Source organism: Cervus elaphus, chromosome 22 (assembly GCF_910594005.1).
Source record: "Cervus elaphus chromosome 22, mCerEla1.1, whole genome shotgun sequence".
Lineage (NCBI taxonomy): Eukaryota > Metazoa > Chordata > Mammalia > Artiodactyla > Cervidae > Cervus > Cervus elaphus.
This window is the reverse complement of record NC_057836.1, coordinates 16,527,867-16,554,690: the sequence shown is the minus strand read 5'-3', so window position 1 is coordinate 16,554,690 and position 26,824 is coordinate 16,527,867. Positions and strand designations below refer to the sequence as shown.

General features: G+C 52.7%; 3 protein-coding genes across 3 annotated transcripts in view; 2 read left to right on the top strand and 1 right to left on the bottom strand.

Moving 5' to 3' along the window:
• The window catches only part of CLSTN3 (calsyntenin 3), a 30,854-nt gene extending 14,411 nt beyond the window's left edge, over positions 1-16,443 (bottom strand). Inside the window, exons 1-12 of the mRNA XM_043881946.1 lie at positions 16,080-16,443; positions 13,575-13,697; positions 12,932-13,127; positions 11,277-11,485; positions 10,868-11,017; positions 10,203-10,388; positions 8,791-9,072; positions 7,861-7,973; positions 4,598-4,760; positions 2,138-2,194; positions 1,310-1,467; positions 1,027-1,175 (exon numbers count right to left, since the gene is read on the bottom strand). Of these exons, the coding sequence (XP_043737881.1) occupies positions 1,027-1,175; positions 1,310-1,467; positions 2,138-2,194; positions 4,598-4,760; positions 7,861-7,973; positions 8,791-9,072; positions 10,203-10,388; positions 10,868-11,017; positions 11,277-11,485; positions 12,932-13,127; positions 13,575-13,697; positions 16,080-16,143 (1,850 nt within the window). The 5' untranslated portion in view covers positions 16,144-16,443. The remainder of the gene's footprint in view (positions 1-1,026; positions 1,176-1,309; positions 1,468-2,137; positions 2,195-4,597; positions 4,761-7,860; positions 7,974-8,790; positions 9,073-10,202; positions 10,389-10,867; positions 11,018-11,276; positions 11,486-12,931; positions 13,128-13,574; positions 13,698-16,079) is intronic.
• Positions 16,444-17,427: 984 nt separating this feature from the next.
• Positions 17,428-22,783, top strand: RBP5 (retinol binding protein 5). Its single transcript, XM_043881949.1, has 5 exons — positions 17,428-17,657; positions 18,171-18,246; positions 18,546-18,724; positions 21,858-21,959; positions 22,415-22,783. The coding sequence occupies exons 2-5, from the start codon at positions 18,174-18,176 to the stop codon at positions 22,466-22,468; spliced, it is 408 nt and encodes a 135-aa protein (XP_043737884.1). The 5' UTR covers positions 17,428-17,657; positions 18,171-18,173; the 3' UTR covers positions 22,469-22,783.
• A 139-nt stretch (positions 22,784-22,922) lies between these two features.
• LOC122680493 lies at positions 22,923-25,705 on the top strand. The gene is made up of 2 exons (XM_043881947.1): positions 22,923-24,088; positions 24,655-25,705. The coding sequence occupies exons 1-2, from the start codon at positions 23,258-23,260 to the stop codon at positions 24,961-24,963; spliced, it is 1,140 nt and encodes a 379-aa protein (XP_043737882.1). The 5' UTR covers positions 22,923-23,257; the 3' UTR covers positions 24,964-25,705.
• Positions 25,706-26,824: the final 1,119 nt, after the last annotated feature.

Genomic DNA, 26,824 nt, shown 5'->3' with positions numbered 1-26,824 from the left:
AACAACCCAATTCCCCAAACCTAGCCCCATCTTCCACAGCTTCAACTGAGAGGCTTGACAACCATGCCCATCACTCTCCCGGGCTCAGAGCTTCCTCTCCAAACCCGTTCGTGCCAGGATAGGGGCAAGTCAGAGAGGCTTCTCTTCAGACAGCTTTTGGATAAACAGGCAGAGCAGGGGAGAAGGGAACACAGAAACCCTGACCCCTGCAACGTGTGATGCACCCACTAGAGGGCAGTAGCTCTTAAAACTGCCCCACAAACATAAAGGGTGAAAACGCCTTCAGGTAATAAGTGTGCGGACTTCCCTGGCAGCTCAGACGGTAAAGTGTCTGCCTACCATGTGGGAGACCAGGGTTCAATCCCAGGGTTGGGAAGATCCCCTGGAGAAGGAAATGGCAACCCACTCCAGTATTCTTGCCTGGAAAATCCCATGGACAGAGGAGCATGGTGGTTGAGTTCATGGGGTTGCAAAGGAGTCGGACATGACTGAGAGATCAAACCACCGCTCCTGGCACCCAACCCAGGACCTCCTCTGTCTCCTTTCACGTATCAGCCCCAGAGGTACAGAGATTAAAACTCCTAAATGCTGGAAGTATGCTTTGGTGGGAAGAGTATGTGTTAGCTGCTCAGTCATGTCTGACTCTTTTGCAACCCCAGGGACTGTAGCCCGCCAGGCTCCTCTGTCCATGGGATTTTCCAGGCAAGAATACTGGAGTGGGTTGCCATTTCCTACTCCAGGTGATTTTCCCGACCCGGGGATCAAACCCAGGTCTCCTGCATTGCAGGCGGATTCACCATCTGAGCTAACAAGTGGGAAGAGTAATGAACTCATTGTTGAAAAATCTGAGTCTAGTCCAGACTCTTCTTGCAGCATTGCTGTGTCAGCTGGGCAGGTCACTTTTCCATCCCTAAAACCAGAGGGGAGGGATGCCTTATGTGCCTAGCCGTCAGTGGCATCTAAGGCCAAGGAGTCCTGACACTGTCTGACTCTGTTCTGTGACTTGCCCGCCCACCGGACACTCACTTGACGGCAGTGGTGAGGCGCAGGGGCCTGACGCCAGGCGTGGCAAAGCGCAGAGTGTTCATGTAAGCCACATGCTGCAGGGCATGGTTGAAGGTCTCCACATCATCCCCCTCCAGGGTGAGCAGGGACTGCGAGGGGTTCACGTGGACCTGGGCCCCAGACACAGACAGGGCTGAGAGCAGGACTGGGGAGGGGGAGGAAGGGAGCCAAGGGGGTGGGGTGGGGCGGGGGCAGGGGTCAGGGGGCATGCCCGGAGGGAGGGGGCCAGAGGAAGGGGCGATACCTTCATGCCTTTGCCCAGGCTCTCGAAATCCCTATAGTCCAGCCCCTCCCGACATGCATAGAGGCACTCGATGACCTCACGGCTCTCCAGGCGGCCTGAGCGCACGCTGAAACCAGCCAGGTAGCCGTGGAAGTAGTGGTGGATCGGCAAGGGGTCTCCTAGGGCAGGAACACAGGGGCGGACGGGAGGTGAGAGGTCAGAGGGGAGGGCGGAGGAGGCCCCAGGTAGAGGAGGCTGAGAACAAGGCAGAGAAAGAGCAGCAGGCTGGAGAAAGACGGAAAGGAGCCAGGGAGGGCTAAAAGAAGGATGGATGAGAGGCAAGTGAGGCTAAGGGGAGATGGGAGAGGGAGAAGACAGAATAAAAACCGGAGCAGAGGGGGAAGGAAGGCGAAAAATAGAAGCCACAGGAGGAGAAAGGCTTCCAGGATAAAGAGAAGAAGGAAAGCAGGACCAAAGGGAGGAAAGAGACCCAAAGTGGAAGAGGAGAGTGCGCGAGGGGGTCTCCATGGTGCATGCGGGGGGCGCCGGCAGGGATGCGTGGGAGCTTCAGGGATGCCCAGGTCTCCCGGCCGCGTGGCCGCCTCCTGCCCCCTGCGCTCTGCCACGCGGAAACCCTGGATGTCACTCTGTGGACAGAAGAGGACACCGGCTCCCAGCTGGCTCCATCCGGCTGCCCTCTCCCCGCCTGGTCGCGCTGCTGGGAGGCTGGGACCCCGGTGGTGCGCGAGGCGGTGAAGCGCGAGGCCGAGTAGGACCCCGCGGATGCGGAGCCCAGCGCGCCAGGCTGAGATGCGAGCTCTCCGGCCTCCAGGCCCCACATGTAAGTACCTGCTGTGGCGTCCGTACTGTTGTCGCCTCCCTTGTCCTTCTCTTTGTTCTTCTCCTCTGGGGGAGAAAGAGTGCCAGTGAGCTCAGGGATGCGGGGCCAGACTGACAGAGCGGCTGGGGAGGCCTTCCTGGGGCTGCCCCGGCCATGTAGGACGTGAACCTCTAACTGAGTTCAGCCCTCCCTTTGTCTTGTCAGAGGTTATCTCAGGCCTCTGTTATGACAAAACCCAAATATGCTGCTGAGGAAATACAGGGCTCTGGTACCACACACGCACACACACACACACACACACACACCCCCCCCATACAAACCACATGCACTACACACATACATACACCACACATACAAATACACCACACACACACACAAACATACCAGATACACACATACTACATACACAAACATACCACATACTATGCACAGACATACCACACACACTACATTCATACCACACACACTATACACACAAACCACATTCACTACATACATACACACACCACATGTACACATACACCACACAAACATACCACATACACACATACCACATACACACCACTTAGACACACCACACATACACACACACACCCACACATACCATACAAACCACATGCACTACACACATACAAATACACCACACATACAAATACACCACACACACACACAAACACATCACATACACACATACCAGATACACACACACTACATACACAAACATACCACATATACACATACACATACACACACTACATACACACCACTTAGACACACCACACACACACACACACCATACAAACCACATACACTACATACATACACCACATATACAAATACACCACACATACACACAAACACACCACATACACACATACCAGATACACACACACTACATACACAAACATACCACATACTATGCACAGACACACCACACGCACACTACATTCACACCACACACACACTATACACACAAACCACATGCATTACATACATACACATACCACATGTACACATACACCATAAACATACCACATACACATACCACATACACACACTACATACACACCACTTAGACACACCACACACACACACACACACCATACAAACCACATGCACTACATACATACACCACATCTACAAATATACCACACACACACAAACACACCACATACACACATACCAGATACACACACACTACATATACAAACATACCACATACTACGCACAGACACACCACACGCACACTACATTCACACCACACACACACTATACACACAAACCACATGCATTACATGCATACACACACCACATGTACACATACACCACACAAACATACCACATACACACACTACATACACACCACTTAGACACACCACACACACACACACACACACACACACACCATACAAACCACATACACTACATACATACACCACATATACAAATACACCACACATACACACAAACACACCACATACATACATACCAGATACACACACACTACATACACAAACATACCACATACTATGCACAGACACACCACACGCACACTATATTCACACCACATACACACTATACACACAAACCACATGCATTACATGCATACACACACCACATGTACACATACACCACACAAACATACCACATACACACACTACATACACACCACTTAGACACACCACACACACACACACCATACAAACCACATACACTACATACATACACCACATATACAAATACACCACACACACACACAAACACACCACATACACACATACCAGATACACACACACTACATATACAAACATACTACATACTACACACAGACATACCACACACATACTACATTCATACCACACACACACTATACACACAAACCATATGCATTACATACATACACACACCACATGTACACATACACCACACGCACAAACACACAACATATACAGACACTATATACACACCACTTAGACACACAACATACACAAACATATGACACACTACATACAGACACACCACACACACTACACACACACAAACATACATACTACACATACACACCACATACACACACACACATACACACACACATGCCATCCCAGAAGGAAAAAATGAAAGAAACAGCTTAAAAGTTGGTAGGTTGCTGACTCTCTGCGGGGTTACTGTCCTCCAGCAGAGGAACAGTCTGTGAAATTAAGACGGGGACAGATCAAAGTATGAAGCGGCTGCAGGTACAGAAAGTGAGATACTGGTGATGCCTGAGTCAGAGGGGATGACCAGTCCAGGAGGCAGGAGACCAGAGGGGCGGTGGTCTCCTCCAGTGGAGAGCTTTTCCAGCCTCCCTGCCCAACTTCAGGGAGACGAGGTCATAAGGTCAAGCTGCCCTTGCTCCTCCACCAACCACTGGGCACCTCTACCATGAGCACCTCCATGGAGAAGCTCAGGGTTGAGGCAGGGGGACTTACCAGCCCAGCAGGCCCCAATCATGAGCGCGGGCTCCCTTCGGGGTGGGTGGATGAGACCATTGTCGTGGATGAGGGCGGGGTCGAAAGAGATGCCATCTGCATAGAGTGTGACCGTGGGGAACTCGAGATTCAAAGCATAGTGGTGCCACTCGTCATCGCAGACCTGGGAACGGGAGGGCAGGAAGCACTCGGTTACTGCATCCCCAGGAAGGAGCCCCAGGCACTGGCCCACCTCCTGGGGGGCAGGAGACAGTCCTTCATATTCCCTGGTCTATCAACAGGGCTTGCTAGTGAATTGCTGCCAACCCAGCTCAAGGAATCCTTGCCCAGAATGGATCAGGCTCAACCTCATACCTAAACTACCTAAAATTCCACTCTTTCCATAAACCTTTAACTCCATCAACATTCCTAAGAGGAGCACCACAGTGTCCTTTGGCAGATGCTGCCCATCCCAAGTCCAGACAGAACTAAAAGCTATGGGTTTCTGTGCAGTTTTCTTTAGTCTCCATTTCCACACATCATTCCCATCCTCAGTCTTTCTTTTTTTTTTTCCTTTTTAGATTTTTTTGATGTAGATCATTTTTAAACTCTTTATTGAATTTGTTACAGCATTGTTTCTGTTTTATGTTTTGTTTTTTTGGCCCCAAGGCATGTGGGATCTTAGCCTCTCCACCATCTCCACCAGGGAGGAACCTGCACCCTCTGTGCTGGAAGGCAAAGTCTTAACCACTCGACCACCAAGGAAGTCCTCCCAACCCTTTTTCATGTGTATTGTTGCAACACCCTCCTCTGAGCACTTACGCTCAGTTCTCTCTGATATCCTCCTCCCATAGTTCCCAAAGGGATTCCCTTCCTTTTTTCAATGTTTAAATCACTACCAAATTCAATGTTGTCAAACAGTATTCACTAACAAGTCATTATTCTTGAAAAGATTGGATTCTCCTCACTTCACAAGTGTTCCCAAATATGAATGACAATTATTGAAAAATCACAGCTAATTGCAAATTAAATACATTACTTGTAACCAATCTTTTCAGAAGCAAAATTAGAAAAATTATTAATATTTTTGCAACAGAAACTTATCGTTAATTGAGAAATACATCCCAAATTTGGTGGAGCAACACCTGCAAAATTTAGGACTCTTTTTTTTTTTATTGGAGTATAGTTGGTTTACAGTGTTGCATTAGTTTCAGGTGATGATGTTATTTAGTCACTAAGTCCTGTCCAACTCTTTTGCAGACCCATGGACTGCAGCCCTTCAGTCTCCTCTGTCCATGGGATTTTCCAGGCAAGAATACTGGAGAGGGTTTCCATTTCCTTCTCCAGGGGTTCTTCCCCACCCAGGGATTAGACCCACGTCTCGGGCACTGGCAGGCAGGTTCTTTACCACTGAGCCACCAGGGAAGCCCCAGTTTTAGGTGTACAGCAAAGCAAAGTAGTTATACACATACATATACAAAAGGACCTTCTTAACATGTGAATCTGATCAGGCCGCATCCCAGCTGTAAACCTTTCAAAAGACTTCCCATCTCTCATAGCACAAAGTGCAAACGACTTTAGCTGACAAAGTCCACCGTACACCTGATCACTGCCCAGCTCTCCAGCCTCAAACCCAGTGTCTGCCCTTTTCACTGGGCCTGGCCCTCTTTCCACGCTTGGAACATGCTGGAAACTTTTCTGCCTCAGGACTTTTGCATCTGCTCTTCCCTCTGCCTGGATTCTTCAGGATGAGCTTACATTTCGCTTCCATCAGGCCTCCCCTGAACTTTCGATCTGAGATGACTTCTCCTCTCCTTGCCTCCTATTCTCTACCTCAGTTCCTTGCTTCTTCCTTCAGAGCATTAGCACAATTTATCATTTTTATTATGTCTGAAAAGTAAAAGTGTTAGTTGTTCAGTCAAGTCTGACTCTTTACGACCTCATGGACTATAGCCCACCAGGCTTCCCTGTCCATAGAGTTTTCCAGGCCAGAATACTGGAGTGGGTAGCCGTTCCCTTCTCTAAGGGGTCTTCCCAACCTAGGGATCAAACCTGGGTCTCCTGCATTGCAAGTGGATTCTTTACCATCTAAGCCACCAGGGAAGCTCTTATTACATGTCTGCTTACTTTTAAAAATCTATCTCCCCAACTAAAATGTAAACTCAATGAAGGCAGAGATTTCATTCCATCTTAGATCACATTGTATCCCCATAACCTAGCAGAATGGCAGGGTACTTGTATTTACTAAATCTTTGTTGAATAAATAAGGATAAATAAAAGAAAAATAGGAAGAAGAATGTTACCAATATTAGCAATGTGGGGGAAAGATCAAGAAGAAGCAGATGGCAGACTATCTCTTTAAAAGAGTGCCACAGAAAACAGAAGCTTTTGTAGGTAGCCTTCAATTATCCAGTTTGTGGGTTTTCATTCCCCTTTCTCTCTTCCACTTCCTGCCTTTTTTCAGCCATTTGCTTACTCAGCCACTCCACCAGGGCTTACAAGAAAAACAGAAGGAGATGGAAACTCAATTAGTCCCCATGGTCCCTGTGGTCAGCTTGGAGATGAATAAAGAAGAGGCTGCAACTGTTAGCTCAAGAGATTTTTTTTTTCTTTTTTTGATCATTTTATTTATCCCTCATAATCATGAATAATAGTGAGAATTTATATACATATATGTGTTCAATTGCTCAGTCATGTCTGACTCTTTGCGGCCCCATGGACTATACCCTGCCAGGCTCCTCTGCCCATGGAATTTTCCAGGCAAGAATATCGGAGTGGGTAGCTGTTCCCTTCTCCAAGGGATCTTCCCAAACCAGGTATCAAACCCAGGTCTCCTGCATTACAGGCAGAGTCTTTACCATCTGAGCCACCAGGGAAGCCCAAAACCCAATCTAGGTACCCTAGGTTACCTATTTCCTTGATTACAACATGCTAACTGCTTGAGAGTTTGGAATCCACACTACTAAGTTTCCAGATAAGAAAGAGATGAAATAAAACAAGAGGAGATGGATGGTTGGTTGGTTTGGTGTAATCAGTAATCTGTTCCCTACTTCCTTTTAATCCAGGAGTGCTTTCTGCAGGAGACAAGCCTTGGGAAAAGAGAACCAGAGAATGGAGCCAGGGCGGAGGGGCAGGGGGATGTAAGAATAGTCAGGAACTGAAAGTGGAGATTGAAAAAAGGGGCTCAGGGCAACCCAGGAAATGCCCAGCCCTGCCCTAGGACCTCCTCCCCTGAAAGCAAGTTACCCCACCCAGCTTTCCCAGGAGCCTGGCTCCAGCCTCACCTGCTCCAGCTTCCAGAGGAACTTGACTGGCCGGGCACTCTCAAGTAGAGGCCAGTAGAGGAAGGCAATTCTGCAGCCATGGACAGTCAGCGAGTAGTGAGAGAAGCCGTCCTCTGAGGGCAGAGGATGGGGACAGGAGTCAAACACAGTGCTGGAGGCAAGAACAGCTTCAAAGCGCCAGAAGGGAGGGCTCCCTGGATTCTCTTTATTCCTTCATTCCTTCAGGTTCTCTCTGTCTCTAATTCTCCAGAATCTGTCACTCTCTCTCCAGCTCTCTTTGAGACTCACACACATACACACGGAGTCCAGAGTTGGGCTTTTCTCAGGCACTCTGATTGGCTGAGGGGAGACAGTGACCAGCCTGCCCCTACCCAGAACTTCAATGTTCCTTTGGTTAATACAAACTTCATGGGTAATGATCCTTTTCAGATCAAGAGACATGAGCTCCAAGAAGAGGCAGAAATGAAAGAGTAGGTCAAGGCTGAGCCCCCCTGAGAGGGACATCCCCCTGCCATAGAGGGAAGGGGGTCCTGGAGGCTGGAGCTCACGGCCCTTATAGGAGGAGGACAGGGTGGTGGTGAAAGGGAAAGAATGGGGCACAGCATTACTCAGGCTCTTCCATTTTGATAGTGGGCTTTACGGGGAGCAGATTGGGGGAGCAGTCTACTACACGGGGGATGCAAGGCGATCAGGCAGCTACAAATGAGAAGGGCGGTGAGCAGTCCCATCACGCTGAGAGCAGTAAGATCCTGCTGGGATCGTGAAACCTGCTGGGACTGTGAAACCACTGTGAAACCCAGCACTGCCATCTTACATACGAAGGGAGAGAGAAGTGACCCACCCACAGTCACCGACTGGACAGTGACAGAGGGGGAACACGAAGCCAGTCCCCCCCTCCACGCTCAGACGGGTGCCCCAAGGAAGGCTCACCATTCTGGACGGTGTTACACACGATGGTTTCCTCTTCCTTCTTGCCCTTGTTGGGAGTGACACCATGCTTCATCCAGAAGGACAGGGTAAAGTGGTCACTGAGGCTGTCCGGTGGCCCGGAGCCCAGCCCCGCGGCGCCCCCCAGGGGCACCTGCACCGCCTGGGTGCCGTTGAACCAGTAGATGAGGCTGCTGTCCTGGCTGTAGTGCACCGAGAGGCCCGCCGTCCAGTTGGCACTGGGGCCGGGCATGGGCAGCAGATCCACCTCCCCGGGGGCCGCGCCTGCAGGAGTCCCAGAAGCACAGGTGTCGGAGCCGAGAGGCGGCAGATGGGGGACAGGATGTGGGCAGGAAAAGATCCCCTATAACTACTTTCACCACCTCCTCTGGCCTTTCAGAGATGAGAAAGGAAGGGCTAGGAATAGCTCTCCAGTGACCTCAGCACCTCCAGCTCTTCATCGCTCCCTGCCATTGTTCCATATTGTATCTGGTGATTTTCTTGGGCCACAATCATGCACGTTTGCCAACCACAAGTTTATGTGCTCTTTGGGCCACAAGAGACAACCACAAGCTACAACCCCCGTAGATATAGACGTCTCTGTGTGCTATGCTAAGCCGCTTCAGTCATGCCCAACTCTTTGCAACCCCATGGACTGCAGCCCACCAGGCTCCTCTGTCCATGGGATTCTCCAGGCAAGAATACTGAAGTGGGCTGCCATGCCCTCCTCCAGGGGATCTTCCCCACCCAGGGATCGAACCTGAGTCTCTTTTATGTCTCCTGCATTGGCAGGTAGGCTCTTTACCACTAGCGCCCCCTGGGAAGCTCTGATATATATACATCTATGGATGGGTTTTCCTAATAGCTCAGTTGGTAAAGAATCCGCCTGTGATGCAGGAGACCCCAGTTCAATTTCTGGGTCAGGAAGATCTGCTGGAAAAGGGATAGGCTACCCACTCCAGTATTCTTGGGCTTCCCTTGTGGCTCAGCTGGTAAAAAATCCGCCTGCCATGCAGGATCCCTGGGTTGGGAAGGTCCCTGGAGATGGGAAAGGTTACCCACTCCAGTATTCTGGCCTGGAGAATTCCATGAACTGTAAAGTCCATGGGGTCACAAAGAGTTGGACACAACTGAGCAACTTTCACTCCACTTATGGATGGGCAAAGGAAGATGTAAAACAGATTATTTTTGTCTTTGGTGGCACAGCATGGCTTGCAAGATCTTAGTTCCCCAACCAGGGATTGAACCTGTGCCCTCTGCAGTGAAAAGCATGTAGTCCTAACCACTACACTGCTAGGGAAGTCCCAAGACAGATTCTTAAGAGAGGTAGAGGAGGGTTGGGAAAAGGCTGGGGGAATGGGCGATGGGCACAGGCAGGGAGGATGAGGGGAGGGCCACAGGGGGATCACACCCACCACAGAGTTTCCGCAGCGCACGCTCTGAGTAGTTGTCACGGTCACAGCCCTTGGCCACATGGCTGGTCTGCAGCTCTATGGTGGCCTGAATGTTCCAGAGAGGTTCATCACAGGTCTCCAGGCGGATACCAGGGAACAGAGCCAAGCTCCCAGCGCCTGGTGCATATTCAATCCTTTTGTTCCAGCCTGCAGGGGTGAGAAGGAGCAAGCAGTGGGGCAGAGCCAGTTAAGGCAACCCTTCCTACCCATTCTGTTCATGTTCACTGATGTTCTCAAGTTCCTATGAAAATGGCCAGCCAGGGGAGACAGCTACAAGCCTGCCCCCCAAATGTCGTCGTTCAGTTGCTCAGTCGTGTCCACCCACATGGACTGTAGCACGCTAGGCTTCCCTGTCCCTCACCATCTCCCAGAGTTTGCCCAAGTTCATGTCCATTGAATTAGTGATGCCATCCAACCATCTCATCCTCTGCTGTCCCCTTCTCCTCCTGCCCTCAATCTTTCCCAGCATCAGGGTCTTTTCCAATAAGTCAGCTCTTCGCATCAGGTGCCCCCCCCCCCAAATATCCGTCCCCACTTCCTAGCCTGGCCCCTGTGGTTGTCAGAAGGGAGGAGGAGGGAGACCAAGGGGAAGGATGGATCACGGGCCCCGGTGCGTAGCCCCTCACCTTGCCAGCTGGGTTTACACGTGGGCTTCACCTGGATCTCCACCTCGGCATCGTCCGCCGCCCGCTTCTTCCCACAGTCATAAGCTGTCACCGTGAACTTGTAGAGCTTCTCACCACTGTACTGTAGTTTCTCCGTGTTCTCAATGTTCCCTGGGGTGGGGGACAGAGAGGGTCAGGGGCACCAAAGCAAGTCTGGGGGAGGACTCGGGAGCTAACTTTAGGGCAGCAGGTGAATTAGGCAGCAGGAAGCAGGCAGGAAGGAATCTGGGGAAAGAAGTTCCATGTCTGGAAAGCAGGGTGAGGAATGAGCAGGTGAGGGGCAGAACAAGTGGAGGGCGCAGCCCCGGGGCATCACGAGGGATGTGGGCGCTCAGGGCTGAGCAGCTGGGGTGGCAGGGACTGGACTCACCATCGTTATCGATGAGGAAGGGGGTGTTGGGCGTGAGGATCTCGTAATAGCAGATCTGGCTATACTGGGGGGAGCAGTCGCCGTCGATGGCTTCTACCCGAAGGATGCGGTCATACAGCTTCCCCTCGGTCACTGCCGCGCGGTACAGCCGCTCCACAAACACTGGGGCAAACTCGTTTACGTCATTGACCCGCACGTGCACGGTGGCCCTGCGGGCGCCAGAGCAGGAAGAGAAGGAAGAGTCAGCCACAGATGGGGGTCCACACCGGAAGCCAAGGAGATGGAACCAGTGTGACCCAGAGCCTGGTCACGTTCATCTGACCCCCACCCAGGGGTACCAAGTACCACAAAGAGAGAGGAACCTCAGGAGAAAGGGTGACTGATGTACATGGTGAAAATGACCCTGGGGGCCATCAGTGGCTGGTTTTGATGACTTCTGTACAGAATATTAAAGGATAGGATGGCAAGACATGTGAGACAGGATTCTGAATCCAGCACGTTGTTTTTTCATGAAGTCAGGTCCAATCAAGGCAGATGCAGAGTAAAAGCCAAAATAAAACCAACCATATTCAGGGAAGTAGCTTCCCCAGTGGCTCAGCGGTAAAGAATCTGCCTGCAATGCAGGAGAAGCAGGAGACACAGATTCGATCCCTAGGTCTGGAAGACCCCCTGGAGAAGGACATGGCAACCCACTCTAGTATTCTTGCCTGGAGAACCCCATGGACAGAGGAGCCTGGGGGGCTACAGTCCATGAGGTCGCAGAGTTGGACACAGCTGAAGCAACTGAGCACACACACAGATTCAGAGAAGTGGTTTTGTACCAGAGTCTCAAGTCATCTGAGGTGTGCAGTGAGCTGTGGCCGCTTCCCACTCCGGCCCCCATAGGGCAAGCAGAGGAGGTGGGGGTGGGGCGAAACCCTTCATGCTGAGCCCTGCCCCCAGCCCAGATCCAGGCACCCAAAGCCCAGAGGCAAAGGTCCTGTCTCCAAATGGGAAATTGAGTCATCACGAAAAGCAGTTTATATCCAGCGCCTCATAGTGACCCGGGAGTCCTGACCGCCCACCTTCCCACCATTCTCAAGTGAGAAGTGAGCTGGGAGCAGATAGAGGTAGGAGTCCCGGGTCCCAGGCTCCTTCCTGCCCACTCTTACCCACCACTGTGCATCTGCATGGTGCACGTTCTATGTGTGAGTGCGGTACACACAGTGCCGGGCAGTGGGAAGGAAGCCGGGTGCGTACTGAAGTGCCATCCTCCTCCTCACTCTCTTAGTATCCTGTCTCTGTGTATTGAATCCTTTCCCAACTGGCAGGCACTGCAGTGCCTGCTTTTGACACAAACCATCTCCTTTCATCTTCACAGTGACCTGAAGAAGCACGCATCATCACTGCTCCATTTTACAGACAAGGGAAAGCAAATCCAGAAAGACTAAGAAGCTGTCCATGGTCAAAAGAGATAGGGCCCAGACTGGGTCCCACTGAGCTTCACCACATGCTCCTGTCTCCCTTGGCTGAAGGCTCCTAAACCCCATGAACAAAGAGGGGAGGGGGTAGATCGTCAAGACGGTGAGGACAGAGGGAAGGAAGGGGCCTGGTCGTGGTGGGGGCGGGGGGGCACCTGCAGCAGAGGGCAAGGGCAGGGGCAGGGATGTCCTCACTTGTGGGACTTCTTGGTGTTGGCCCCGTCCGGGCCCTCGCCACAGTCATAGGCCTGGATGGTGAAGGTGTGCTCCTTCTGGGCCTCGCAATCCACCGGCTCCTTGGCCCGGATCAGCCCTTCTCCTGTCGCCTTGTCCAGGATCACGGCCTCAAAGGGCACCCCAGACCCATGGAGCCGGAAGCCACAGATCTCACCTGGCCGGGGGCAGGGGGTTGGGGAGGTAAGGATGAGGTTCCTGCTCCACTTCCAGGGTCTCCTTCCATCGCTCGCCAACCTCCCCTCAGGCCCCCACTTCACCTCTCCTCCCAGACCCAGTCCTTTTTCTTGCACATGGAAAAGCATTAATTATCGAACATTCACTCCAACCCCAGGTTCCCTGAGCGACAACCTCTGAGCCACCAGCTCTGAGAGCTGGCAAAATCTGGATGCGTTAACCCCTGCCTGCCCACATCCTCCTCTGACTCCCTTTACTGTGCCACTGATCTCCACCATCGCCCGGCTCCCTCCTGGAGCCTCCTTCTTCCACTTGCCCAAGTCCTCACTGCTCTCCCTCCCAGGACCTCCCCCCTCCTCCCTTGCCCCTGCCCTCCCGCCCACTTCTCTCTGTCCCACCCACCCTGCCCTGCCCCAGCCCCACTTACCTGCATAGCGCAAGGGAGCATCCTTGTCCAAAGCAAAGAGCGGTGGGTTCAGCAGGACCGTGTTGTCATTCTCCATGACGATGCCTTGGTATTCTGCCTCGATCCATGGCTTGTGCTTGTTGGCTGACCCCGCCCCCAGGGAGAGGAGAGGAAGCACCTGTGAGCTGGCCCTCCACAGCCACACAACCCTTGTTGACCTAAACAGTACACTCCAGGCTCACCACCCTCTTCAGCCCCTGCAGAAGTGCCTGCAGGAGGAAGGGCTGAGGGCAAGAAATCAGCCATGAAAGGAGTCAGAGGGCCTGCAGGAGGTCACTGGATAGACAGTTTCCATGGCAACAGCCTGCCCTTGGGGGAGGAAGAGATCCTGCCATCTCCCCTGGGAAACCGTCAAAGGATGGAGACTTTTCTTAAGCATTTCAAGTGCTGGAGTGTGGACGTTGGGCCTCCAGGGAGCAGCAATGGGCCATTAGAGGGCCCTGGGAAAGGGAGGGGATAGATTAAGGGCAGAGTGGAGATTAGGAAAAGAAGACTAGACGTTTCCTGAGGTCCTGTTGTTGATCCTGTCCACCACGACCACCACCCCATTTCAGTCCTGTTCCCTTCTTCTCCTGGCTAAGCCCCATCCTAAGGCCGTTCTCCCAGAGGAGAGGAAAGAGGAGAGAAGGGAGAAGGGAGATATATAGGACAGAGGGAGGGGGACAGAGAGGGGCAGGGATGGAGCAAAGGAATCAATGCCAAACAACTGGGCCCAGCAGAGCTGGCATCCTCAGGGATTATCGAACTGGCCTAGAAACTCGACAAATCCCCTCCCTGCTTCTCGCTCTCACACCCAAAAGAACATACACATAATCATAACCAGCTGACTCCTATGTCCCCCAGAAGGCCACCAAACCTCACACGCCCGGAACCCCCTTCTTACGGAGTCATGGCTGAGTCCTAATTCTCGCCTATCCCACCCCTGTTCCCTTCAACCACCAGGCAATCCACGACAGGAGTGCAACCCACTCAGCCTCCATGTCTCCTCAACCACTACCAGACTCAACTCAATCCCGTCTCCTCCCAGGACCAAGTGCCCACTCGCCATTGGCTCTGGGGAAGGTTCAGTGGGCTCCATCCCCCTCTACATCACCCCCAACCCCAACTTCCACTGCCTTCTCTATCAGATCCCATCAAGCCAAAGCGCCAAGCTCCCAAAGCACATCCACAAGGGCCCATCATTGAGACCTGAAGACTTATCGTCAAAGAGAAACTGAGTCACCCAAAGGACACTCATCCCCAGCTTGTCATGGTGAGCGAGAAATCCTGATTTCCCTTCTTTCCTCCAGTGACACCCCCAAAGCCTTCTGGTATCTCGTATGCCTGCCCCTTCCTCACTGAGGACCACCACAACCCCCTTCCCTAGGGGAGAAGAGAGAAAGCCACAGATGGTGCCTAGGAGGCAGCACAGGATGTGTCGTTACTAAGAAGCCCACTGAGGTCAGAGGCTGAGCTGAAGATGGAGAGGCTGCATACAGCTCACCACCACCCCTGGCCCTGCCCCCTCTCCCGGGCCTCCCCGCTTCCTTCCTCTTGGCCCCTGACTCTCTCCTTCTGTCCATCTCCTCTCACTGACTCCTGGACTCCCTGCCTCCTCCCTCCTGAGCTCTTCCCCTCACCCACTCCTCACCTGTTCTTCCTGATTTCTCCCCCTCTTCTTTCGCCTCCACCTTGACCTTGGTCCATCCCCTTCTCATCCCCTCCCACCTTCACCTCCCTTCTCCTTCTCCCTTCCCCTCTCCCCACTCATTAGCACCACCCCCCCCACACACACACACACACCTCTGCCCTTTCCTGCGGTCTCCACCTAACTAAACCCTTGGCCCTCACCCCCTCCCTCTCTCCTGGCCCCTCTAACGGCCTCACCCCAGCTAAATTTATCAGCCGTCTGCCAGAGAGGGCAGCTCTGGTAACCCTCAGCCCAGCCGTGTATGCAGGCGGAAGGGGATGGATGCAGAGGAACACGCCAACACATACGTGCTCCGAATTGCTGAACTGCGGGAACAGTTCCTCCCCGGGATGAGATGGAGAGGGACCAGATGGATATGGCCACACACCCTCAGCGCCGGCACACCCCGTGAAACGGGGACCCGCCCAGAGAGGTCCATCACCCCCCTCAGGGACAGGTCCTTCTGAGACCCGAGATCGCTCCAGCAGGGAGATATAGTGGGGGGTGGGGTGGGGGGACAAGATACAGACCCCAGGATGGGAATGGGGACCAACCTGGGAGCAAGAGAAGCACATGGGTAGAGACGGACCAGAGAGGAGGGACCAGAGAGAGGTTCTGGGGATGCCAGCCAGAAGGGAAGGGGACAGGTCTGAGAAAATGGATGGGAAGGGGGATGGTGCGAAGAACCACCTGTCGTGTCCCAGGGAGCCTTAAAGGGCGCCTGCCCGCCGCAACCCCCACATCGCGGGGCCTGAGACCCCCCTCCCTCTGTGCCCCACCACCACCACCACACTCACCTTTGTTACAGGAGCTGGAGGGGAGCAGGGAGGCCAGCAAGAGGGGAAACAGCAGGGGGGTCATGGCGTGGTGTAGGCAGGGCAGGGCCCCGATTGCTCTCCCCCAGAGCCTGGAGCCCTGCTTGTTCCACCTTGGACAAGGGATGCAGGGGCTCTCCGAAGAGGGGAGGGGAGAGGGCAGACAGCAGGGCAGAGACGGAAAGGAGCCTGCCGCCCACCCTAGTCCATAGGGCAGACCCGGGCAGACCCCAACCTGGGTGGCTGAGCAGGGGGGAACCGGCAGTGGCTGCTTCTCCTTCGTTCTGGAGCCGGGCGTCCTCACTCTCTCTCTCTCTCATTCCCACCCCATCCCCGCTACTGCAGGATGACGTCAGCACGGCCAGGCGAGGATTGATGGGGCCGCTGGCCAATCGGGTGGCTGGGGGGGCCAGGTGCTGCAGGGCGGGAGGGAGCCAATGGGACTGGGGAGCAGGGGCGGGAGGACGTGTTAGGGCTTTTTCCCCTGACTGCAATTTGGGGGAGCAAGGGAACTGCGGGGGCTAGGGAGGAAGCTGGAAAGCCGTAGAGGAGGTGGGGGGAAAGAGGGACGGGGAGAGGATCGCGCAGCTAGAGGCCCGGGGGTGGGAAGAGGAGACGTCAAACGGAGACCTGAGGGAGGCGAGGAGGGACAAGTATCCACGTCACCCCACCACCACCACCACCACCACCAACTCTGCATTAACCTCTTTTCACAGCCCGTTCCATCAGCAAGACCCTGCTGGGTGCCTCCTGGGAACCGCCAAGTAAAACCCACAACCTGAGCCCCAGAGATGCTAGCCAAAAGGTCCCAGGCCCGAGTCTCTGAGGAAGCCAGTGGGTGGTCAGCAAGTCGGTGGACGGAGCCCTGGGACCCGAGGAAAAGCGAGATGTCTGTGCCCCACCTCCCCCACCCACCCCCACACACCTGTCAGGACGGTTCACCGCCAAGTGAACTTTTTTCCTGCTGTCTACCATGCCTGCCTCCCTCTCCCCAAATTTCTCATCTTAAACCGTTTTGACCCAAACCACCCTAGTTGGTTCAGAAGCCAGAAAAGTTGGTAGGTCTGAGAGGCAGAGAAGAGTGCGGTGTAGTGTGGTGGGGAGGGGGGAGGGGAGGGCTAGAGCACACCACCTCCGCCTCCAAGGGAATACATCTGGGAAGCATGGACTGTGCAAGGGCTGGGGAGGAGGGTAGGTGACGGTGCCATCCACGACTCCAGAGGGAGAGGGGAAATCCCTGGGTCCCAAGCCAAACTGTAGAATTCTCCAGAACAGCCAGCCAAACTCCTCCCTCACCTTCTGCTCTAGACTTTGAACTCAGCAACTCTGACAGCCCCCTCTGCAATTTCTCTGCTTCCCTTCTCACTGTCCTGCAGGACAGGGTCCTGAACTCCAGCGTTGGGGCCCCAGCTCAGCAGAGCAGTGTGACGAAGCTGTGGGGGCCAGCTCGAGGATTTTCTTCACTGGGGCTCCCAGCCAGCTGGCTGTCTGCACTTCTTTCCCCACCTCCTCCTCCCCTTCATACCTTTTGGGATCCCTGACCCAGCCCCAGGATCTCAGGTGAGATATTGTTAGAACTCATCCCTGGGTGAGTCCGAAAGTTCCCTCCCCGCCATCCAGTAAGATTGGCTCCCTCCTGGGGGATTGTACCCCCCTAGGGGCTCCGGACAGTTCTCAAGCCTTCCACACATGGGCTGGAAGCCAGAACTGACCTTCGGAAAGGCTCAAGTGTTGCCTGACTGACAGCCCCCAGTCTTGGTCCAGGTTCCTTCCTCAGGAAGAGCCAAGGTCAGGCACAGCCTTGCCAAGTCCCCTGCCCATCTCTGGGACTGCGGACACCAATCTCACGCTCATCATGGGGGAAGGAGGGAGGAAATCTGGCAGGAGCTCTTATTGCAGCAGGGCCCCGGTGCTATAAAAACCCTGGTAGCTCGGACCTTACACAGGCTGCCTCAGTGTGTGCAGAGCCTGGCTGGGAGACTCCCAGCCCCACCTGTCAGAGGACACCCCCTGCCTCCTTGCCCACTCTCTTATATTCTCCTGAAATCTTGACTTCTACCTTGGCCTGCCTAGACTATGCCTCCCGACCTCACTGGCTACTACCGCTTCATCTCTCAGAAGAACTTGGAGGACTACCTGCAAGCTCTGAGTAATGGCCTTGCCCCTCTCAACCCTTTCACTCCCCTCCTCTCCTCCCCCTTCCTGCCTCTGACTCCATTGAGGAGTGGGGGGATGCTAGGGCCTGGACATGATGGACAGGCTGGGGGTAGGGGGTGCTGGCCCCTGACTTGGGCCCCTTTTCTAGCCAGGGGCATTACTAGGAGGAAGTAAATACCCAGTCCCAGACCCGGGCAAGGGGAGGCTTCCAGCCGCTGATGTGAGTGGGGAAGCCCCCGGCCCGCTAAAAGGACCCTCGCTCAGACCCTTGCTCAGAAACGGTCCCTACAGATATCAACATGGCTCTGCGGAAGATTGCCCTGCTGCTCAAGCCGGACAAGGAAATTGACCAGCGGGGCAACCACATGACGGTGAAGACCCTCAGCACCTTCCGGAACTACATTCTGGAATTCGAGGTGGGAGTGGAGTTTGAGGAGGACCTGAGGATCGTGGATGGACGCAAGTGCCAGGTGTCTTTCTCAGGCCTGTGGGAAGGGGCTGTGGATGGGCACGGGGGCTCTTAACAACTGGGGGTGAAATAAAATGACCTGTCACAGCAAGAGGAAGCGATGACCACAGCAGCCTGCCCTGGGATAACAGACTGCTGATGTCACCCACCCACACCCCGATTCTCTCCAGTGTCTCCTCTGCCCCCTCTGAGCACCAGCTGAAAGGGCAACAGGGACAGGTTACCCTCAGGCCAATGAGCAAACCTGTGCTCACCCTCTAGCCTGTGACCCTGTGGACACCATAGTCTCTTCTCTCAACCTCTGTAAATCCGCTCCTGTGCGGTCCTTTCTGCTTCTTTCGTGTTCCTTTTGACCTCCTCTGCAGACCCTAGTTCCCCTATTAATCCCTTAAACTGGGATTTTCCCTTAGTATCTTTTTTTTTTTTTAATTAGAGGATAATTACTTTACAATATTGTGATGGTTTTTACAACACACCAACATGAATCGACGTTAGGTACACATAGGTCTCCTCCCTCTTGAGCCCCTCTCCCACCTTCTTCACCATCCCACCCCTTTAGATTGTCACAGAGCACTTGCTTCGGGTTCCCTTCGTCACACATCAAACTCCCACTGGCTATCTATTTTACATATGGCAATATATATATTTCAATGCTATTCTCTCAAATCATCCTACCATCTCCTTCCCCCACTGTGTCCAAAATTTCTGTGTCTCCTTTGCTGCCTTGCAAATAGGATCGTCAGTACTATCTTTCTTGGTTCTCTATAGATGCATTAATATGCAATATTTGTCTTTCTCTTTTTGACTTACTTTACTCTGTATAACAGGTTCTAGGTTCATCCACCTCATTGGAAATAGCTCAAATGTGTTCTTTTTTATAGCAGAGTAATATTCCATTGTGTATATGTACCACAGCTTTCTTATCCATTCATCTGTTGATGGCCATCTAGGTTGCTTCCGTGTCCTAGCTCTTGCAAATAGTGCTGCAATCCCCTAGTATCTTGTTCTCGACTTTCTCCCTCTTGTCTGTGTACTATCCATGGGCTAAAGCATATACACCCATGTGTTCAATGAAATCTACAAACTGCTCTAGACACAAACTCTCCAGCAGAGATGCCACCTGAGCTCCAGGGCCAAATTTCAACTGCCTGCAAAATGTTTCCATCTGCATGCCCCAAGGTCAAACACAAAGTCATTATCTTCCTACACAGACCTCTTCCTGCCTCTATACTTACTGTCTTCATCAATGGCAATAACCAGCAGGAACAAAGCCTGGGACTCACAGTTATTGCCTTGTGTTTCCTTACCTCTGTGCTCCCAACACATGCATGTATACACACTCACACACATGCATGCACGTGTGCACCACATGTAATTAGTCCAGAAGCCTTTATAACTGTTCTGCGCTATCCAATATGGCAGCTACTAGCCCTATATAGATATTTGAAATGTAACTTGGTCCAAATTTGACATGTGCTATCAGCATGAAATACACACTGAATTTTTAAAACAATACCAAACAAGAGTATAAGACACCTCAGAAATTTTTTATTGATTACATGCTGAAATATTATAATATTTTAGGTTGAAAATATATATAATATAATATTACATATAATAAAATTATAATATTTTAGGTGAATAAAATATAATACTAAAATTAATTTCACCTGTTTCTTTTTTGCTTTTCTAATGTGGCTACTAGAAATTTTTTGAATTATATATGTGGCTAGCATTTAGGACTCACTACATTCCTATTGAACATCAGTTGTTTACACGGCTGTCATCTGTTTCATCCTAGCTTTTCTACCACCACCTTATTTCAGGCCCTTATTTCTCATCTCGTGCCCCAAATTGGTTCCCATTCTTGACTCTCCTCTAATCCACTCTGCCTACCATAACCACAGTACTTTTAAAATGTAAAAGTGACCATGTCAGTTGCTGACTCAAACCCTTTCAGACAACCCGCTATGTTCCAAGTAAGGTCCACACACTCCACATACCATCCAAGGGCCTCCCCACAAAAACACTAGGTTAGAGCCCCCTCACAACTATCTACTCATCTTCCCTACCTCTGTTTCTTTTCTTGCTAGAAAGTTCCCATTATCTCTGATCCAATTAACTCCCTTCCTTGAATACTCCACTCTTCCCTCTCTGCTCCCATCACCAACAGTCTTGTTGGTGTCACAGATATAACACCTACTGACCTCTCCTCTAACCGATCAAGATTCTGAACTCCTTGGAAATTCCCTGGTGGTCCAGTGGTGAGGACTCCGAGCTTTCACTGCTGAGGACCTGGGTTCCATCCCTTGTTGGAGAACTAAGATCCTACAAGCCATGTGGTATGGCCGGAAAAAAAACCGCATAAGATTCTGAACTCCTGGTTTGGGTAGGGCCTATCCTATTGGGGTTTCCCAGGTGGCACTAGTGATAAAGAATCCACCTGCCAAAGCAGGAGACACAAGAGATGGGGATTCGATCCCTGGGTTGGGAAGATCCCCTGGAGGAGGAAATGGCAACCCACTCCAGTAGTCATGCCTGAAAAGTCCCATGGACAGAGGAGCCTGGTGGGCCACAGCCCACGGGACCACAAAGAGTCGGACCTGACTGAGCAACTCAGCACACACATAGCCTATTGGAGGTCCAAATAATGCTGTTGGAATGCCTAGTTCTGATCCACTCAACTCTGATTTGGGGAGTTGACCCTTCATTCTCAGGGACATTGCAGCTGCCCTTGAGACTGAGAAAAAGGAGAAAAGAAATTCCTTGGTTGTCTCCCAACCAATCTCCCTTTTTTCCCAAAGTCTCCTCTGGGTCAGCCAGAAGTGTCAGAGGACAAATTCTCCATTCTTCATCACCCAACCCCCAATTTCATCTCCCCCAACCCCGGGATTATCCTGCTTCATCCCCCGCTCTACCCAAATGGTCACTGTCACACGGTGTGGGGCCCCTTCCAGTGGCCTTTAGGAGTGGGAGGGGAGAGGAGTTTTGCTGAGTCACTCAGAAGGAAAGGGCTGAAGCAAGACAGCATCTGCTGTGATGCAGAGGGCGGGGGCAGCCCAAACAGAGTAAGGCGATGCATTGGGTTGCCCTACAATGCCCCGTAGTCTTCCTTTATTATGCTTTCTCCATAGTCCATAATCACCTGGGAAGGGGAGCAGCTGGTTTGCGTGCAGAAAGGAGAGATCCCTAACCGGGGCTGGCGACTCTGGCTGGAGGGAGAGATGTTATATCAGGTGAGTGGGATGGGGACTGGGAGAGGAGATGCCGGAGGGTGTGTCTGGGAGGGGGCCCTCCAGCTAGGACCCATTCCCTTATTCAAATCAAGTAAGTCTACTACTCCAGCCTGCCCCCTGCCAAAGAAGGCATCTTAGGAAGGGAAATGGGAGCCCTGGGAAGAATGGAGAGAGGAAGAACTCCAGTGGCCATGGTGGGCCCTGGCTGCAGGTCGGATGCGTGTCCATAAATCATGACCGGAGACATGGAGACTTAGCCACTTCAGCTCCCTGACCAGCTCCCTTCCTTCCTCTGGGGTGGAAAGTTGAGGGTTTGGAAAAAGGATACAGTTCCCCATATATCAAACACTCCAGCTGACGTATCCTGAAGGATTCAGTGGAGGTCAAGAACCTTGAGAAAGGGGAGTGGCTGGTAAGAATCTTCTCTGTCCTTATTATTCCTACTCTGTCCCCAGGAAGTGACCGCACGGGATGCAGTGTGCCAGTGTATCTTCAGGAAGGTCAAGTAACCGGAGAGGAACTGAGGGCCCCCCTCCCCTCCTGGACCACATGGGTCCCCAGATTCCTCTTGCCTGTGTCCCCTTCAAACCCAGATGGCCCCAGGTCAGCAGTCCCTGTCCCAGGCCGCTTACCCTGCCTCTGCATCCCCCCTCCCCCGCCCCATGTTAATCTATAACTTGCAGCCCCCGGGCCAAAGTCCTTTTCTTCTCACATTCCACTGCCCAATAGTGACCTCATATCCAGCTCAAGGTCTGGCCTCCTGGATGAGAGAAACACGCAAAGGGAAAGGGCCTTTGAGAATAATGAACCTCCGCTCTCTTTCATTCATTTGACCTCTTATTTTCCATCTAAGAAAGCACTCAGCTTCATGCACTGGAGCATTAGTGGAAACTCCATCCTGGTGGAACTTTTGAGAAAGAGTGACTGGACTCTCAAGAATCTAAGCTGGAGCTACTGGGGCTCTTATCTAGTTCCTTGTCCTTCTTCTTGAGAAATTCCCCAGGCTTAATAGAAACAGATCCAAGGCATGGCCCCAGCCACACAGAGTTCAACAGACATGTTGACAGACACCTAATAAGCCTTGCCCATCGTATGCTTGCATCCTACATGTTGGAAGAGGGATGGGTCAGGGTGAGACCTTTATCTGGTGCCAGGGGAGGCGGAAAGTTTCTATATAGTGAGCTGGTCTCCATGTCTGCTTTGGGAAGGACAGGCAACAAGAGGGTCAAAAAGGACTGAAGAGGGAAACGGATGAAGGTGTCCACTTAAAAATAGTCACAACCTGAAAGTTCAGAGTTATGTTTTATTTAGTGAGAATTTTTAAGACTTCAGACCCAGAAGACAGCATCTCAAGTGACACTGAGAGAACTGTTGGGGTGTGGGGGTTGTCAGTCAGGTTATGTCAAGTCCTGCAACAAGGGGCAGGCAGTCTGAACATCAAAAGATTATTGTTAGTTAAGGAAAACCAGTTATCTCAAGTTAAGGAATTTAGCTCTTTTCTATGTATGGGAAGATGCAAGAGCCTGGGCTTACTGAAAGCATTCTTTTCATATGCACCTCAGCTATCTGGGGGCAGCATCCTGAGATTTGATTTGATTTGTGATTTGATTTTCACATCCTTAGTTCCTCAATTGATGGACCATAGGGAATGGCTGCAGCCTGACAGCTGCTGGATTGCAGGCATTGTTCTTCCTGGGTGCCCTCTGAGCTCGGAAATTCACATTTGGAGGGCCGGACTCGATGTTGGCCGTGACATCTTGTTTAATGATATGGTTGGGCTTCCCAGGTGGCACAGTAGTAAAGAATCCACCTGCCAAAGCAGGAGCTGCAGGAGACCCAGGTTCAATCCCTGGGTCAGGAAGATCCCCTGGAGAAAAAAATGGCAACCCACCCCAGTATTCTTGCCTGGAGAACGTCATGGACAGAGGAGCCTGGGGGGCTGCAGTCCATGGGGTTGCAAAGAGTCAGACACAGCTGAGCAGGCATGTACCACGACTCCATTTCTCAGAGGGTTCAAGGCCAAGGACGTGAAAGATGAGGGACATGACAGTGTGAAGGCAATAGTAGGTGTGAAGGCAACAGACCTCAAAGACCTTCTGCCTACAGTCCAGCAAGGCTGGGGACAGAAGGTAAGAAGGACAACTGAAGACAGCATGGCTCCTCCCATAGGGGCCCAGAATCACTGCCCTGGGAAACAGCCCAGAAGGGTAGGGCCTGTCCAGAGGCCAGGCCAGCTCCAGCCTCGGGTCACCTCCCTACCTACAGAGGCCTTGGCTCTTTCAGAATAAAAGTCCCGTGGGGCAAGAGCACAGAGAGAGGGCTTAGGCGGGGTGGGGACAGCGCCTGGCCGGGGGAGGGGACGGGAGGGGAGGGGATTGCTGGAAAGTCCCTGGCCGGTGCTCACTGGATGCACACCCCTGCCTCCTCTTCCTGCAATGGCTGGACCCCTGCACATTCTAGATGGTCTCTGGGGCTCCGGCCACAAACTAGGAATACAGCACTCAAGCCCCGCACCAGCCTGGAAAAAATTTAGACAAAACTCAGAGCGGACCTGAGCCGCTTCTTCCCTGCGCAGCCTCTGTGCAGGGCCTCCAGCAGGGTGGGGAGGGGAGAGCCCTCCGAGAACTGGGGACCCTACCTGTCCCTTCTGGGTGCAGCGAAGCCATGGAAAATGCTCTGGGTGTGTATTCACCAGGTCCCGGCCACTCGGAGCTCACAGCGCACGTCCAGGCCTCTATGCACAGGACTGCCCGCTGTGCTCTGCATGTCGGTCCCTGGCTGGGGTCTCTCCAGAGGGCCTGACCTGGGAGCACGTTGGCCTCCCCGGTCACAGCTGGACCCCAGCAGAAGCAGACTCTTCCCCCAGGACTCCTATGATGCGAGCACCCACACCCTCCCAACCGCGGGTCCGCAGCTTCCTCTGGATCCCTCCCCTCCAGGAGCCAGAATCCAACAAGAGGCCTGCAGACCCCAAAGGAACACGAGCCACCAGAGGATGGACTGAGCTGCTTCGGGGTCCCTGCAAGTAGAAGAGGACCCACCCAGATTCAAGCTGCTGTTTCCCTTGTGGGCAGCAGGGGGCGCTGCTTGCTGCAGTGGGAGCCAGTTACCCACCAAATTCAGTCCCTCCTCCAACACCCTGTTGGATAGACACACTCCATCCCTGCTCCCGCCAGACAGACAGACAGACACACACACACACACACAATCCAGTTCTCAGCCCACATGGGCTCACTATGCCAAGGCCCTACCCCTCATTCAAATCAGGCTGAACCACTCACTCTCAGATGGAGGAGTTAGTCATCAGGGGCGCTGATGGGTGAGTGATGAAAAGGCAAAAGTTGGGGTGCGGGCAAAACAGCTATGGACCAGTGACCCCACCCCAACATTTCCAGGATCACAAAGTGGTGGATCCCAGGACCAGCTTTAATTTTGTTGACCAGAGTCTTAGCCCCCCAGGGAGATGATCAGGAATCAAGAATGTTTATCTCCCCATGACATAGAGTGACTGCATCCTTCTAACCCAGCTCCATGCCAGGCCACTGAGCCCTCCCCAACCACCAGGCCCAGATAGCACCGAATGGTCACAAGCAACTTTCCAGGCCTGAACCCCAAGTGATTCTCTGTGCTGTGCTTAGTCATTCAGTTATGTCTGACTCTTTGCAACCCCATGGACTATAGCCTGCCAGGCTCCTCTGTCCATGGGAATTCTCCTGGCGAGAACACTGGAGTGGGTTGCCTTGCCAACCTCCAAGGGATCTTCCTAACCCAGGGATCAAACCCAGAAAGTGGGTAGCCTATCCCTTCTCCAGGGGATCTTCCTGACCCAGGAATCGAACCAGGGTCTCCTGCATTGCAGGTGGATTCTTTACCAGCTAAGCTACCCTAGATCAGTCCAGATCCCTCTGCTCAGAAGAAACTGACCAACCTGGACAAGAGGTCAGGAGTGGGCATATGCCCTGAAGTAGACAACCCCATGTTGCCCAAGAAATCAGACTCCACCTTCTCGTTGGGGCTCCACAGCAGGCAGGAGTGACAGTCTAAGCTGTGTATCCCCCAAGCTGCCCCCTCACCTTAGCCACCATCTCCATGCAGCTACCCCATGTGCCCATACTTGCAGGTTGAAAGAGCAGCAGGAAAGTCCTCACCTGCAGAACACAAAGGCATCCCAACCAGGAGCCGATCCCGTAACTCAGTGGGACCCCCTACTGTGTCAGGGTACCCTTAGAGGCCACTCCAAACCCTGGAGTCTCAAAAGAAAGAGCAGAGTCCTGGCCCCATTCCCTCCCCTCAGATGTTATCCTCTGCATGAAGGAGGCTCCAGCCATCTCTCCATTTGTGCTGGGCTTCCCCAGTCCTTCCCACCCTGCAGATGAGCCACAAATATGTGTATTCCATCGGTGGGGGGTGGGGGGGGCTGCGAGGCTCTTCATTGTGGCAGGGGGCGGGGGGGGGGCCTTTCTGTCTCTTCAGCATGTTGCTCTGAGGCATGTAGGATCTTAGTTCCATGACCAGGGATCGAAACCACAGCTCCTGCATTGGAAGGCAGATTCTCAACAGCTGGATCACCAGGGAACTCCCATCTGTATGGCCTGTCATCCACATTCTAGAGGATTGCTGGGAGCCAGCTCTTCTCTCTTCCATGTTCTGGGCAAAACAAACCTAAAAGCACGGCTTTCCAAGGTGCTGTCACTGCCTCACTGTGTGACCTTGGGCAAACTATTTCACTGCTGAGCCTTGGTCTTTTCACAGGACCTGTCCACTCAGCCTCCATGCTCTGTAACATCTACCATCCTGCCTTCCACACCCGCCTCTCCCCTTGGCTTCCTCTCTCCTCCCAGCGGTTTGCAGACAAACCTTGCCCA